Raw genomic sequence first — 16,622 nt, 5'->3', positions numbered from 1 at the left:
GGCCAAAATTTCCCCTGAAGTGGGCCTTTTTTTTTTTTTTTTTTTTTTTTTTTAAGTGAAACATCCTCTCTCCGGAAACTATACACTAAAATATTACATTCCTAATGTTGCTCTGTTTGTTAAACCTGCAGTAATCTGGCTTGCTACATAATTAACTATGTATTTATACACTGAAATCCACATGAAATTCCAGAAATAAAGCTGTATATCCATTTTGATGCAGTAGAATTATGCATAACAACCGAGAATGTCCTTCCGCTAATAAGCGGATACATTTTTGCTTTTGAAAATGTGAAGTTTTCCATGTTTTCCAAGAGGAAAACTATTCAGAGAACTGTTTTTGAAGTTTAAAACACCTCAAAGGTTTGCCTTTCAACCCAGGCAATGATCAGACTCCAAAAGCTTTCATGCGGGGCGGTCAACTCTTGTTGTTTTAATAGAAGATGTATACAGAATACACACAGTAAGGTAGCAAAAAAAGCAAACGCTACCTTTTGTGGAAAATTTTAAAGCAGCATATTAAGGAAGAGAAAGAGAGGCCTTTCTTACAAGTGGATAGTAAAAAAGGTTGGTTTGTTTAGCCTAATAAAAATAAAGGCCAAGACAACTGCATATAAAAGTACATAAGAGGAAAACATTGTGAAAAGAAAACAAAATCCTCCTGAACTGAATTATCCTGCTCATCCTCTCCACCGAAGAGCAGGTGGGGCTGAACCAGCCACTAAGAAACTCCAATATGTTAGAAACTACAAGCTGCAAAATCCTCCCAGCTGTATGGTTTCACAAAAGTCTTCCAGTTACAGGAAAGGCAAAGGTCTACTACCTTTTAAAATGAAGTGGATTACATGAAAACTGAGCTAGACAACCAGAAAGCCACTTATCCTCCTGTCTTCCCAAAAAAGTAGAAACGTAATGCAAAATAGACTTTGGTTTCTGCCAAATCTACAGAGATTATTAAATGCATAACTATCAAAAAAAAAAAGAAAAACAGAACTCTGCCTCATCGTCCACAGCATTTTGCAAGTCATATTAGTAATGACAAAACAAATCAAACATTAATACGTACAGTGATGAAAAAAGTTACATTTTTTCCCCATAAGAATCTTCAGGGTATATACCCCAGGCAACCAGTCATATATAGCACTGCAACCTGAAGTGAGCATAATACCACAGAAATAAAGAAATGCTAATTGAACAGAATCAGAAGAAAGTCTTCTTCAGAAAGCCTATCTTGGGAACACATTTTTTGCCTCCTCAGGGAAAGTCCACTAAAGCTAATGGAATCGSTCACGCTGGAAATGTAAGCAGGTGCTTAACTTTTGCAGGAGCTCCACTTGTAACTTCCTATTATAAAATATTTTTATTGTAAAGACCACTTTAACCATGCTTATAATGACAACCTATCATCTGTGAGAAGAGAGGCAATTATTACAATTAAGCTCATTTTAATTGTTAATTTAATTTTTCCCCCCAAAAAATCAATTTGAAGGTTTTTCCAGATGCTGTAGCACGTTTTGCAAAAAAAAAAAAAAAGTTCACATTCTCATACTTACAGAAAAATTTAGTATTTTTACAGAAAAAGCAAGAAATTGAACTTTTGATCTTTTATCTAGCAAGAAACAAAAGCTGACAGCCTACCACATTAAATTTAGAAATTATTAAAAGCAACAGAAATAAAGATGTAGCCTCAGTTTATGGTTAAAATTCACCTGTTAAGTCATCTCTCTTCCAGCTCTGTCACAGGTACCTCCAAGATACTTCACATAACTGGAAATGACAGAAACACTTTGCACATAGGCCAGGGACAGAGTTGTAACCCTGAGTTTCTAAAAGGCAGTATTTTTGTTGCACTCTTAGATATAAAAGATTGAATTATTTCCTCATAACAGAAATACATGACAAACTGCAAGATATTTAAATAATTAAAATGGTTTCTTATAGAAATATGGGTCCTGCCTCCTTTATCACCATAGATTTTCAGTGGTTTTTACCTGTGAGCAATTGAGAATATTTATTTAAACCCTCTGCTTTATACAGCATATGTATATATTTGCATTTCAATATTGTCAATGCTCAACTAAGCCGCAACATTTTCATGTAGAAAAAAAAAAAAATTGCTTTTCCTTGCTAGCTTTGTAGTCAGAAATAGCTGCTCATCATCATTTGGGGGCRTGGAATCATTTTCATAGTTTACTTGAACTAAGCGTAGACCAAAATAAGTCATTTGTTGGGAGAGGAGGGGGTTCTTCCTTCCAGCTCTATGATACAAACAAATGATATAAGATGCAATAGAGTCACAAACATCTAGGAATATCAGTTAAGCACCAGGTTCATTCCATACCAAGCAAGCAGAATACAGTGATGTTTTCATGTTATTTTGGTGGAGAAAGGAATCATTTTCCTACAAAAAATTGAAGACTTTTTCTAATATAGGCTTGTATATTATTTGCAGTCAAGAAAAGATTACAAAGTATGCATTTACCACATTATATGACACTAGGTCCTCTGTTCGGTATATCAGTTTCTCAGTAAATCAAGGCTTACTAGATTCTTCCCATTGTTTTCTCTGCTTCAAGTCCCAGTCTTGACTTGCTGTGAACTCAAAGGAACCAAATCATCCTCAGCTGTTGAAGAAACAACCACTTTCAGAAAGAGTTCCTTTGAGTTATGCTATTTTGGAAGAATAAATGGCCATATCAATCATATGGTTTCAAATCCTTAGAAATTAGCGGCTCAGTATCTTCAATCGTACTTTGTGCAGGTTGCGGGGCTGCAACAGCCAGGCTGTGTATCGTTTCTTGCTGATGCTGCTTTGCCTTGTTATATAGTAGAACTCCAATTGTCACTAGAACAGTCCCAATGGCTGAGAGGCTTGTGATTTTGTTACCAAACACAATAATACTTAGCCAGATTGATAGTGCATGCTTCACAGTACTAGCAACACTGGAAAGGAATATAAAAGTTAAGGCCCGATAAAGCTTTCTGATATCCCACACAACTTACTCTTCATGCTCTAATGTAGTGGGACCTTTTTTTGTTTTGCTTGTTTTTTAAACACTGAATCCGATTCCACTCTTCCTACTTAAGCTTATACCATAACCAAACTGCTTGTATATTGGCACTAGTACTTTACACTTATCTTAATTTTAGAGCCAATATGAGTAACTCACCTCTCCAAAGAGGTTTTTGTTCTGGTTATTTTTAAGCATGCAGTACAGTGTCAGCAATTTGTTTTTAGCTAATGCAGACACCCATAAATACCAACAGAACATCAGCAACATAACTATACATTTTTAAGTGCATTGTTACTATTCAGGTCATACAGTATTTATAACTTGAACCAAATTCTAACCCATACCAATAACATTATAACACATACTTAAGAAATTTTTTATTTACATAAATATGCATATATACTTTTACATCCTGGTGTTGTGTAGATAAAACTAGCAACTTCAAAATGAGAATGCGTGGAACAGCAAACTGTCAAAAGACTGCAGCAGTGACACACGAGAGTATAAGACAGGAGAAGCCTTGAAAGTTTACGACCAGGATGACCCTGCAGGCCACAAGGCTATTCTTACAAATGACCAGTTACTGAATCAGAATTGTGTAACAGCCTAACAAAGCTGCAGTATACATCTGACAGTATAGGTGGAGCTGTCTTTAAAGCATATGTAAAAATACAACAAATACAACCCATCGTGCTGGTGCCATGCTTCAGAAACAGGTATGCAGAACTGATGACTCATATTCTGCACTGCACTGCTATGTATGTAAGTATTGCCTTATTATCACTCAAGCAAAAGGATCCTTAGTGTTTGGTCTAAGGTTCTGCTGATTCTGTTCAGTCTAGTTAACCACCTTTAAGGAATAGCTGTTAAACCTGAAAGCAGCACTCCTGCTAGTAAACATGAGCACCTGTTCCATCAGCTCAACAGCCTGAGTCAAAAGCTGATCTCCTCATGCAATGAGGGAGAATGAAAAAAGTTTTAGTGGTATGTAGGATCTGACAAGTTTTCTTCTTGCATTTGGTGCGTTTGTGCATTTACACTATTTATTTGCACAACACCTTTATTACCTAGTTCCCAAGCAGGAATACTAAGAAAAAAATAGTGATCCTGACATGAAATTTTTACCTGAAAGTCACAGGGGAAATTTTTCCCATCAAGGCATAGGCAGTAACACTTTGCAGGTGGAACAAGACTCCATCTATTAAGAGAAGTACAATGACATCTTGACTGTAGCTGAAGCTCCTTCCACTTCTCCCAATTACCGGCACATCCTAAACACAAAAAAAAAGAGAGGATTTTAAGACTCTATTTTATAAATAAATCTATAATTGAATTTCCCCCCAAGTCTGAAAAACAAAGTCATTATTAACAGACATTTGTTTTTCATCAAAATTTCAGCAAAACAAAAACATGTAGGATGTTTATATCCTCAAAATATGATTTTCCCTCCAAACGAATACATTAGAAACMCAGGTCTTATCTGAATGAACTTTCCTGTGTGTTCTGCTTGTCTGTGACATATTTTCTCCTTTGAACACTGATATATGACAATACAAGGATTCATACTTATCCTCTGACACATTATGCTTACATCATCTCAATTTTCCTTTCAGAGAGTTAATACTCCCGCATACCATGTGAATATAAGCAAAAAGTCAACAAGTATTTAGCATTTGTTTTTTAAGTCTTTATCTGAAACTTTAAATGCACCAATTCAGACAAAATTATATATTTTTTCTCTAAAATCCTGAAATAAAATCACACTTTCTGGGTCACTTGTCAACTCATGTCTATACTAAACTATTTCTTTCAACATATTTTTTTCCCAATCTCTTGCAAACAGAAGATGAAATGCATTCCAGGGTGATTTTAAAGAACAGGAAGGATGAAAGGTAAACCTAAGGTTAACCATATGCTCACAAGTCAATAAGAAAACATACATCAGTGTTAGCAAATTCAAATTACCATAAAAAATATCCAAGCCGGAATAAGCATAACCACTGCAGCAGCACTGGTATAGAACTGAAGCTCTGGGGCTCTACAAAGGACAAACAAACAAACAAAAAAATTAGTAAAGCTTCCACTTTCTTAGACCTGAAGAAAGCTGCATCAAATTTAAGTAGAAGCCTCATTACTGTATTTACAGTCATCAAAAAGTAATACAGAAAAACCATCTACCAAGCCTTAGGGACAATAAATTCAACAATCTCTTGGAAAGACAGTATTTTGCTTTCCAAGTTGGTTGAGATAGATTGAAAATAAAAGGCAAATGTTTTCAAGAGCATGCTTGAGGTTTTCTGAATCTGCAGTTACTTCTGAAAAATTTATATATTTTTTTTTTAAATAGAATGTGTCCAAAAAAAAAGAGAACATATTTTACCACAATATTTTACTACTGATTCACATGTTTCATAGCTAAAATGTAGAGTGGGTACTGAAGGTTGCCTCTGTAAGACTAATAATGTTAAAGGAAGTTTTATGATTGCAGGATAAGGACACATTTCTGTGAAAAGATGACTCATTTTGGGTATGCTGAGAGAGTTTTAGATGATCATGAGACTCCTCCCTACCACAGTGGGATCTGAGAATACATGAGTTTTTCTTTCCTGATAAAATGATTTAGATTAAAAATGCAAAGAGCTTGAGGAAAAGAAAATATCCTAGTTCAATCTAATCACAGCTATTAGGTTTCCTTATACAGCCCAAGGTCCTTCTATTATCGACAGACTTGAGTTATTTTAAATACTTACGAAAATCTGTATTTATCTCCACTGAGCAGTTTTTTGGAAAAGACATTTTGCAAACTGAAAAAAACAAAAGAAAAAACACATTTGCCTGTAGATTTTAGATATAACAAACAAACCAAACCGTGAGAAAGACAGTTGTTTCTCTTAGAATACATYAGATAACATCTTCTGCACAATTTTTATTCACATAAACAAAGCTGAGTTTGAATTCTATTTTCTTCTAAATACTCCAGGGATTTAAACAAAGTATTTTAAAGGATGATTCATAGATAAACATATTCAGGGAAAAAATTCCAGTACACATCTCTGCTACTTTAGTGCACTTATCATTAAATAACTATTCTATAACATACTGTGGAAGTTTTACTTTCAAGGTAAAATGTGACTCTCTTTCGAAGCAACCGTATTTTGCGCTCATCTCTTTGGATTATTACACAAAAAGCACCAACCTGCTCTGTGTACTTGATGTAAATATTGTTATACTGCATGTGAAAAACGTCCATTCAATTTCTTCACGGCTTCTAAGTTTCAACTTTCAGAACCATCTAGCCTTTGCTCTGAAGTTGAAACAATTTAGATCCTTAAATTCTCAATTGTTTCTTTAGAAAACAGAAGCACAACACTCCTTTTTCTGGCTTTTGTTGTTCAACTACATATTCACAAACTGAAACAAGTATTGCACACTCTGTATGTAAAAATATAAGGCACTGCCAACAGCACGCAAAGAAATAAACTAGTGTATGAGCACTGCATTTTTTTAAATCAAAAATACTTCAATTTACTTAAAGTAAGAACAGCACACCTGATTTGCATATGTTGTATTAAAACAAAACATGAACACAGTCCTCTCTCATGCCTGAACCTGTATTATAATTAAGACTGCAAAGTGTACAATGTTAAAATAAATTATCATATCCAGAGCAAGAGGAGGGAGACCAAATACACACTCAGTAAGTCCACCTTATTTTGGAAGGAAACATCCAAAATAAATTTAGATCTAAACCCAGAACTTTTACAGAAAATGACAAACATCCATATGTAAAATCTGACACAGTCCACCACCATTCTGTAAATCATTGCCTGTCAAAACTATTTCACATGCAAGAAACTAAAATTCTCAAGTGTTCTTGCTAGCATACTAGTTTTGAGGTTGCTCACCATTTGCCATCCTGAAGATGTACAACGGAAGAATTTTGTAAATCATCTCTGAATTGCACTAAAAATATTACGAGTGATCCTAGTATTTCTAAATTAATTCTATCTTGAAGTTACATACAGAAAACACTTCCTTAAACACAAACAGATACAACTTTCATCCAAAAGTCTTCATAGCTTTCAGGTCAGTAAATGTTTCCAGGTTTCATAGCTTGAAGTTTTCCTCTCATGTTTTAACTCATTGATAGCATACCACATTAAAAAAACAAACAAAAAAAAACTCTCAATGACCTGAGCTCAGTTATATTTCTATCCCTAAAATATGCTCACCTGTTCTCTCTGAAGTCTAGAGTCACTAGCACTCTTCTACAGTACATTTTGTGTGTATTTTTTCCTGTAGCTGGCAAGTTTAGTGTATTTCTTAGTAACATTTTAACATAATAGGGTCTTTATCATTCAATTTCATCTGCAATTAGAACTGAGTTTTTCATTTTGCCCCACTTCATCTATCAACTGCAGGGGAAAGTTTGCATAATCTACTGATGTACTAGCTGTTTACAGGTGTGAGTAGCAGAGTCAAGAGTTCCAAATAAAGATTATACAACTACAGATGCTTTTGGACCAAAGTTGTACTATTCTGTATCTCACGAATCCTAACAGATAAGGTTTCTCACCCCAAGAGTAACTGTATCTTCAGTTAAAAATAATTTTTAAATACCAAAGCTTAAATGTAGTGTACAAAAACAACAACAGGCAATAGTTTTCTTCGATCTACTAACAAACAAAATTCCTCTATTCCACACATGCAACCTTCATTATGCCTTACCAGTCCATGATATTAGTAGATAAAGCCGCTGAGAAACCCAGAATGTTGAAACTGATTTCAGTAGCTGTACACAGAGCTAGCCCACCCATAACAGGGATGAGAGAAAGATTAACCAGCAGTCCTGCAAATGAAAAGAAAGTTTAAAATCTGTTTTTAATTATTGTACTTTCAATGCAACACATCAGATAATATAGTCAGAAGAAGTTTCAATTCCATCTTAACTTCTGTAGTTAAAAGAAAAAAAAAAACTTCTCTGAAAGGATTTTAAATTACAGAGGTTCTAAAGTGAGATCTCAAACAGTAACAATGTGCTCTGGAAGACAATATGGATACATACTGACTGATGAAAATATCTACTTTGGAGAAGGAAAATGGACTGATCCCTGTTTTCATTTCATCTTTGTCACCAAATGGCAGAAGGAAATAATATTCACCCTGCTCACTCTGTAATTGGACTAGTCTTCCTCTGGCGTATTTCAGCCTTCCGCCATTTGGGCTTTGCAGCAGAAAAGCTGTGAATGGCTTCTGTATTATTGCTATGACTTATAATTGGTTAGAAGCAAAATCTCTTCAAGCAAATAGCTTCAAGCATGCAATCACAAGAAAATTATATTGTGGATCTGAACTGTGGAAAGACAGCTTTTATTTTTCTGCCACAGAGTGAACCCAGTAAATAAATTCAGGATTTTTAAATTCAGAACAGCAAGCTATCCTCAGAAAAAGGAACACACAGAACTATTTAAAGCTGCAATGGTATTTCTTGACAGAAAAGAACTTCAAACCAAAATTGCCTTTACACACTTGCCTTGAAACAAATCCTTTTTCACTTGTATGTACTCTACCTATTGTGTTCAAACAGAGTAATTCTTCCAGTTGCATCAAATTACTTACCGCGTTCTGGCAGAATCTCCCTGCCAAGACCAAATAACCCACAGCACTGCACAAAGTGATCACATTTTAAGTGAAGTACTTACCAGTGTATTCCCCTAATATCATTCGAGACATAATAACAGTAAAAATAGGTGCAGAGCTTTTAACTGTTTCTGCAAACGAAACAGCCACATTTTTCAAGCTGACAAGCCCTAACACTACCGTCGCAAATCTGTAAAAGAGAAGAACACATGAAGTTAAGCAGAGAATAAAATAATGCTTAAACATCTACTTCTAGATATCCAGCCTAGAAAAGAACTACACTGTAATTTATCTAATAATATATAAAACTGAGCTACAGTAACTAAAAATATGGATGGGTGTAGCCAGCAATCAAGTTACCAAAACTTGGTAGCTTTACTGAACTGCAGTAACTGACCAGCTACGCACTTCCAGTCCACAGCACCTGCAAAGTATAATGCATCAGATCTATTCCCTTCTGCAGTGGCTTAAACATCCATACTTATTTAGCATGAATGAAGGCACACTTAAGCAATTATGTGCCGTTTGTAAGGATGTACAGTAGACCTCTAAAAATCCATAAAGCTTACTTTTTAAGCCACTCTGTAATCAAGCCTCAGTTGACAGTGTTTTAAGCTAAAATTTTCAGTAGGCTTAAATTAAAATCAGCTAATACAGTTCTACCGATAAACAGTAATTTGCTAAGGAAACTTTAACACTTGCAGCCATCCATCTGTACTGTAAGTTAGATACGGTGAACATTTATTCATACTTTAAACCATGAAATTAATCAGCAAGGCTGCACAGTTATTAAGATAAAGCTGTTCTGAATCAATATGAATGCCGTTATCCTATATCATTTTTGCAGTGTAGAGGAAAATCAAACCATATATTCTCTCCTAGATCACAGACTGATGCTATCCCAGCATACAGCAAATATTTACTTTTAAAAGGTAAATATTAACAGTCTGTAATCACCTTTGAGGCAAAATACTGGAAAAGGCAACAGAACAGAGCTACATCATAATATATGCTATTATACTAAACAAATGTCAGCCTCAAAAGATAACAGAAATAACAGCAAATGAAAAGACGATGTTAGAAAGTGGAGTATGTCTTAAAAGAAGCTAATTGTGACGGAATGCTAAACTAGCCCCAAAAGGAAGACAGCCATGAAAACGTAGGTTCTGTACAGAAGAACATAATGAAGCAACCAGACAAATCGCTAGGAAAAATTTAACTGTTTACCTCATTAATCCAACAAACAGCATTATCATAATGAAATTCGGTGGATACGAGATGCGTGTTTTGTGCTGGTACAAACAGCATGGAACAAACATTTTAATACAGCCAATGAAGGTGGTTGAAAGCATTTGAACAGCACCTAAAGAAAGATGGGGAAAACAAATCATAAGATGATGAAAACAGAAAGAATCAAGCAACATGAGAATCTGTAGTATTCTTAGTAGTTAAGAAATATGGCAACCGCTATCTAAATTTTACGAATTTGCGCAAAAGCCCTTTTACTTCTACATCTACCAGCAAGGCAGCAGAATAAAACATAAAGGTGGCATATACATATAAAACCTGGCACACAGATAAAATGCCCTTTTTGTTCCCCCTTTAAAAAAAAAAAAAAAAAAGCAAAATAAGCACACCAGGTAATAGTGGTCACATGAAGGCAACTTTTGCATTGCTACAAACAAGTTAAGATTAAGAACTCTGGAGACTATCAACAATTAACTTGAGACTTGATTTTCTTAAAAGCCTCACACTACCCTACAACACAGAAAACAGAAAATTTAATTACATTTTTCTTTCCAGCACTTAGTTTTCAAACACTATCTTACAGCTCCTCTATGAGCAAAGTTTCATCCTGTCTTTCAGAAACTAGAGGGACAAGGGGAGGAAGGGACAGTGTCAGAACCCCCTTTACAGGCCAAGGTTACAACTCACAAGTTCCCAGCTCCAAGATCCACCCCCAACATCACCTAGCAAGGTCTTTTTCACTTCGGGTGAACCATTTACTCCCACAACTTTACATAGGAGGATCTGGAATTGTCAAATATCTCACTGTAATTAAAGCATCAAAGAAAGGCAGGGTTACCTAGCATGCTGGGCTCTCCTTCCAGTAATGAAAGAATGTATTTGTTAAGAAAAAGAGTGCAAAAGCTGAAGAAAAACCACAAAGTGAGGTAGATGAGAGCATGAGAATTCCAGATGCCCAAGTCTGACTCAATGACTGTAGTCTCTGTGATAGTTATTTTCAGAACATTCTCCTCCGGTACACTATCACTCCTAGCAATTACAAATTTTTCACTCCTGTTAGCAAAGAAGGAGCCCAACTGAAATAATGCTTTTTCCTTTGGCTTTTCTTCAAGGAGGGGAGGATTAGATTCCTCCAGTGTCTGAGTACTTGCTACAGTTGACATGCTGACTTTAAGAAACTAGCATTTGTCCTTAATACAAAGCAATATTGACTAAGTATACAGTGCCGCTTCAAGAAAACAAAAATATGTAATTAATCTTTCATCTCCAATGGCCTGTAAAAGTGTATTTGGTCCTCCAAATAAGATCTTGCAAAAAACAAACTTCAGACGCTTCTTCATGTGGTCTATTCCACTTTTTCTGCCTGAGAATGAAAAAAAGAAGAAAAGGGAAAATAACATGTAGCTCTGAACATAATGACATTTTAAATCCCTAACACAGCAAAACCACCACATTTCACTATCAGTTTATTGAAGATGCAAAGACTTTTGTAGCTTGTCATTCAGACTGTTTTGCCCTGCTAATATGACCATGATACCAAGATGAAGGACTAAGAACTTACCTAAGAGATTTTTTATTCTAAGCATGCACATGCACACACACACACAAAGACATTTTGTTCTTAAGTTCTTTCTCTATCTAAAGTATGTCAACATAGCCTTTTCAATTATAATCAATTCTTCTTCAAGATTCTACAGTCATCTTTGTCTCAGTCTAAGGTCTCCTTATAACCGCTACAGAAAAATCTTTGTAACTCAGAAACCTGGGCTGAAGCATGTACCCTTAGTACTACTTACCCTCTTACCATCACCTTGAGTTAAAGTGAGCTATCAGTAATCAAGGACTATAACTTCCAGTAAACACTCATTTAATTTCTGTTGTCCTAGTAACTAGGTGAACTAGGTGAACAAAGTGGGAAAGAGTTTTCCATACAGACTTGTTCTCTATTCAATTACTTCTAAACAATGCAGTGTTGCTTATTTTGCTACTGTAGTAGTTATATCTTGTAATTCAGTATTAGTACTTGCAATAATTCATACTTTTTTTTTTTTTAATCTGACAGAAGGCAGCACTAGATCTTTTGCCACCAGAGGTTTCCCCTCTTACAAGTTACGTGAATTTGGTGAGTTACAGTAGAACAGTACAGAAAACAACAAAAACACACCCTGACCTTTATTCTTCTGAAGTCATGTAATGTTAGCATCGTAATGCTAACAGATTCAAAGTCCATACTATGAGAGAAAAGAATTGCACCTGAGCAGTTTATCTGCAACATTAAAACCTATAACTATATTTATTGCTTTCTATTTTGAAGTCTGTGTTTCAGGAGCAAAAGAAAACAGAATGAGACAGATGAGAAAGAAATGACAGACAGAACCTCTTTTGCTCTGCGACAAATGTGCACCAGGGGAAATTAAATTTGGAATATTGTTATCTATAATCACATTTGTTGGATGAACGAAATGGTGAACCTTTCACAGTTAAAAAGACATACTCGAGTTGGAAGTTAATCATGGACATCTAGGCAAAGTTGTCTGAAATGAGACCATAACACTACAGCATATTGAACAATGGCAGCACAGGAAATGATGAGTGGTAAGCAAAAATATAGGAGTTCTAACAGCAGCTAATGAACTTGCCCTGAATTTATGTTATTTTATCATGTTCGCTAAGGTGAATATGATACACTTTTCTTCATGCTTTTTTAATGTCCAGTGCAACATCCCCCAAAAATTCATGAAGACATACTGAAGAGTTAAATTTCACTGTCAGTTTCAGTATCCTAAACAGCAGCTACTCTACACTGAAAAGTTCCATTCCTCGTGTATTATATTTCTGTTATTACAGCCATGCACAGAAGGCCTTCATCCCTCTTCCCTTATCCTTTTCCACTACTGTTATCAGTAAATCACGCTCACAGCACACTGAGATACAATGCCTATTGACACATTCATGTTAATCCATATACTCAGGTTAACCCAGTTTAAGAGAAAACTAGTCAATTTAAAGGAGGGCATGCATTCTTTAGGAGAATTTGATAAGAAAAGTTGATCCTTGATTCCTCCTTTTTCAGGTCTTAAAAAAAAAATACTTCTATACATTCAAAACAATTACTGTTATCACAACTTTGGTAGTAATTATTCTGTTTACACTGCTCTATTAAAACCAAAAGCAATTAAGCACAACAAATTGCCCAGCCTCAGCAGCACTGCTATATCATATTTGGTATCACTGATTCCACACATGGCAGCAAGCAGAACAGCAACTAAAAATCTGGTGATCAAGAACGAAGAAAAACCCATGCCCCCAAATTACTGACCTGCTGTCTAAAATCAGCTGGAAGGTTTTAAATTGACTGAAAGAGTTCTTCATCTGGGACTAATTCAATCTTCTTCCCTTAAGACCAACCAGCAGTTGATGTTTACCAATAGATGAAAATGTGGCAGTGGATGGTAGACTGTTTCTGTTGGATTACACATGGACATTGAATCTTCCAGCTCACAAGAATAAACAGCATGCAGTGCATTTTACACTGTTCTTTGTATCTTCTCTAATCTTTACTACATTAGAAATAAAAAAATTGTAGTAAAGGTAAAAAAAAATACATATGGAGTACAAGCTTTGAGAGACTCATACAAATCCTGACTGTACAAGAAGTAGCTAATTACCAACCAATTTGACAACTCCCCATTTTCATATGCATGAAGACATCAAATTCATAAGACTACTGCATTCAAACTCCTTTTTCCTTTCTGCTCCTGGTAGCTCAAATTTTATTGGAAATACATTATCTTCAAGCTTAAAACAGGAACAGAGTATCAACCTTTTCTCAAAGAACTTATGGGTGAAGAAAATAAAAGATGACATTGTCTGAAAATGCTTTTAAGCATCTAGTTTTTATTTAAAAATAATTTTGTCCCTTCAGTTCTTAACAGAGTAGTCATACTGGGAAGAGAAAAACTGTACCGATTACTTCATTGGAAACTTGCATCAGATTCAAACTTACTTCTTGGTTTGATTACTGAATTACTGACATTATTTCCCACTGCATGCAAGTGGCCTTCATGGGAACAAACATCATCTTGCTGCCAGCCAGACTGCATAAATATATAGAAATGACAGCTATCTGTACAGTGCTTTTGTGGAAATGATGCCACAATTTAATGAACATTTCAAAACTAGCACCAGCTCATAATGCCTCTGAAATAAATAGTTTCTCCTTCATTCACTCCTGCAACAATAATTGTTTGTGTGGCCAGTCAGTAGACCAAACTGGGGAAACTGCCCCTGAAATTTAAGGCTGCAGGAAAAAGGTTACTCCTAATCCACATCAGGTCCCAAGTACAGTTTACCCCCTTCATTGTAACAGCAGTAGGATGTCACTGATTGTTTTCTGCAGGGCTCAGAAGAAAAGAAACACCAAGTTTTGCAAAAAATAAAATGCAGAAGAAACATAAGTTAAGAAGAGCATGCTCACTGCACTTTGCACTAGCTCTTCCATAGGAAATGTTTTCAAATTAAACTGTAACATTCTACACTAAAGTATAGTAGGTAAAAGAGGAAGAGAACAAACAAGAAATAGACAACATGTAGGGTATTACAACAACACAATTTTCTAAAACAATTTAAAAGCAAACAAATTCTCCTTCTCTGAAGGGGAGGTGTGTGTTGTGTCCCCCTCCCTCAAAACTCCAGAGATGTAAGGATGAGGGCAGCTTGTGGAAATCCAGTTGCAAGCACTGAACAATATTACAATGGGGCCCTGAAACATTCCAGACATGACCTTCACTGAGGTTTTCTGCAACAGACCTACAGATTAAGTAAGGGCAGCCAGGTGGGCTGTCTTCACCCAATTCTAACACCACATAGTAATCTTGTTTAAAAGTCAGCACAGAGTGAGAATGCTGAAGAGTCTATTCAGAGCCGACTTTGATAAAAATCAAAAGGCAAGAGATAAAAACAACCAGATTCAAAACCAACCTGGGTATCAAATTGTTTTGATGAGGTTATTATTTGATGATGTGTTTCCAAAATCTTCATAATAGTATTCACTTAAATTAACTTTTCATAAGAAACTGCAGTTTTAACCCTAATTTTTAAGGGAGTGCTGAAAATAGAAAAAGCCAACAACACAACTGTTTAATGTACTCAGAGATTTTTGCCTACAATCAAAATAACACAATTAAAGATAACAGATACAGCGACAAAAGACAAAGTCGTCACATGAAAGAGGAGATATAGTACCTGTTAAAAATTACATATACTTCATCAAGACACAATTTATAGTGAAAATAAAGCACATCATTTCCAGCACTGCTGATTCTGTGTTTACTCTGTTTTTGCACACAGTCCTTCATAAAGCATACTGAATATTTTTATTATTGAGATATATTCATTTGCAAGTGTTTGTCAGGTACTCCAAAAAATTTAATACAAAATTCTTCTGTCATGCAGCTGACCTCAAAACAGACACCCTTTGTTCAGAAGGTCTAATTATTTCTTATATAGCTTAGCAGATTCTGACAATCACCATTACATGTATGACATTGATAGTTCCTTACTGCATTCATTTGTCTAACATTAGAAATGCTCTAGACTTTGTAATGACCACCATATAACAGTGAAGGCAGAAAGTCCTTGCTACACCTATCTCTCATCCCTTGTATATACCTACAAGGACAGATATCTTATTTTGACAATATCCCCAAAGAACCCTACAGTCAGTCTTACATCCTGCACAGAAGAATAAAAGCTCAAAAATGTTGCAAATATTTCAGAAGTTAAGGCTAATCCAATGGTGAAAAAACAAACAAAAGCTTTGTGTGCATACCTCTTAACCTACTATCATGCAACACAGGCCATCCAAACATTGCTGCTAAAGTGACAAAGGCACAGAAATCACCATCCCAAGTAAGCAGAAAATCTGAACAGTGTTTCATTATATGAGGATGAGGGCACCTAAGATATTTAGGAACACAAATTGTAAATACAATCTCAAAGCTAGGAACATCYATGCAAAGAAGAAGATTCTAAATGCTAAAAGAAGATTTAAATAGATTAATACTTTCTTGTACATCAGTTACATTCCTAGTAACTCAGTCCTAAACTTCCCTCCTCAGGAATTCAGTATCAACTACCATGCAGGCACATTCCACGCATATTTCTGTGTGTCCCAAAGCATCTCAGAACTGATCTTACCATTTCAAACACACTAGAAGCAACAAGAGCACTGCGTATTTGGAGCTGCCTTCTCCATTCACGCTCACAGACCATCACAGAGCAGTGCTATACTATTTCAGTTTTGACCTGTTATCCCTGGTTTTCTGACCTAAGGATTTTCAGAGAAGAAAATTACAGTTGCAGCGAGTTAGAAAAGGAAATAACACGGACATCTCCCTCCTAGGGACGMGATCAAGCTGAGCTTGGCCAACACTTACGAGGTAAGTGCTCTTTAAAAAACAGCACTTTCACCTGTTTATAACAGGCTTTGAATCTTCCTCTGAATCAACAGCAGCAGAGTCTGACGACTAATTTTCTCTCTTGCAGGTGGAAACCCGACAGTCCAGTGCAAAAATCACATAAGATATCACAGAGAGCCTCCGGAGGCTTTTGAGCCCCTAACTGCGTGCTTTCAGAAACAAAGCACTCCCTGTCGCTGCCGGATTACCCCGGCCAAACCACGCCTCAGCTTTTCCAGGCGCGACCCTCGGCGCGGCGGCC

At 35.8% G+C, this 16,622-nt stretch overlaps 2 protein-coding genes across 18 annotated transcripts in view; both read right to left on the bottom strand.

Moving 5' to 3' along the window:
* CDK11A (cyclin dependent kinase 11A) overlaps positions 1-4,228 on the bottom strand; it is a 24,504-nt gene extending 20,276 nt beyond the window's left edge. Inside the window, exons 1-2 of one of the 4 annotated variants that reach the window (XM_026085482.1) lie at positions 2,483-2,572; positions 1,710-1,767 (exon numbers count right to left, since the gene is read on the bottom strand). The gene's annotated coding sequence lies outside the window, so the exon portion shown is untranslated. Of the gene's footprint in view, positions 1-1,709; positions 1,768-2,482; positions 2,573-4,139 lie in introns of those variants that run through there. The other 3 variants (XM_026085485.1, XM_026085483.1, XM_026085486.1) reach the window with 3 other exon arrangements.
* The window catches only part of LOC112975444 (solute carrier family 35 member E2-like), an 18,106-nt gene continuing 1,510 nt past the window's right edge, over positions 27-16,622 (bottom strand). Inside the window, exons 1-11 of one of the 14 annotated variants that reach the window (XM_026085494.1) lie at positions 16,340-16,616; positions 16,101-16,230; positions 13,222-13,999; positions 10,741-11,265; positions 9,882-10,017; positions 8,717-8,844; positions 7,743-7,863; positions 5,765-5,818; positions 4,980-5,052; positions 4,140-4,285; positions 27-2,943 (exon numbers count right to left, since the gene is read on the bottom strand). In XM_026085494.1, coding sequence (XP_025941279.1) covers positions 2,697-2,943; positions 4,140-4,285; positions 4,980-5,052; positions 5,765-5,818; positions 7,743-7,863; positions 8,717-8,844; positions 9,882-10,017; positions 10,741-11,065 — 1,230 coding nt within the window. In that variant the 5' untranslated portion in view covers positions 11,066-11,265; positions 13,222-13,999; positions 16,101-16,230; positions 16,340-16,616 and the 3' untranslated portion in view covers positions 27-2,696. Of the gene's footprint in view, positions 2,944-4,139; positions 4,286-4,979; positions 5,053-5,764; positions 5,819-7,742; positions 7,864-8,716; positions 8,845-9,881; positions 10,018-10,740; positions 11,266-13,221; positions 15,861-16,100; positions 16,231-16,339; positions 16,617-16,622 lie in introns of those variants that run through there. The other 13 variants (XM_026085497.1, XM_026085501.1, XM_026085499.1 and 10 more) reach the window with 13 other exon arrangements.

This window comes from Apteryx rowi, unplaced genomic scaffold (genome assembly GCF_003343035.1).
Source record: "Apteryx rowi isolate R43461 unplaced genomic scaffold, aptRow1 scaffold_67, whole genome shotgun sequence".
Classification (NCBI taxonomy): Eukaryota; Metazoa; Chordata; class Aves; order Apterygiformes; family Apterygidae; genus Apteryx; species Apteryx rowi.
Note: the sequence above shows the minus strand (reverse complement) of the source record. Positions and strands in the feature narration are given on the sequence as shown.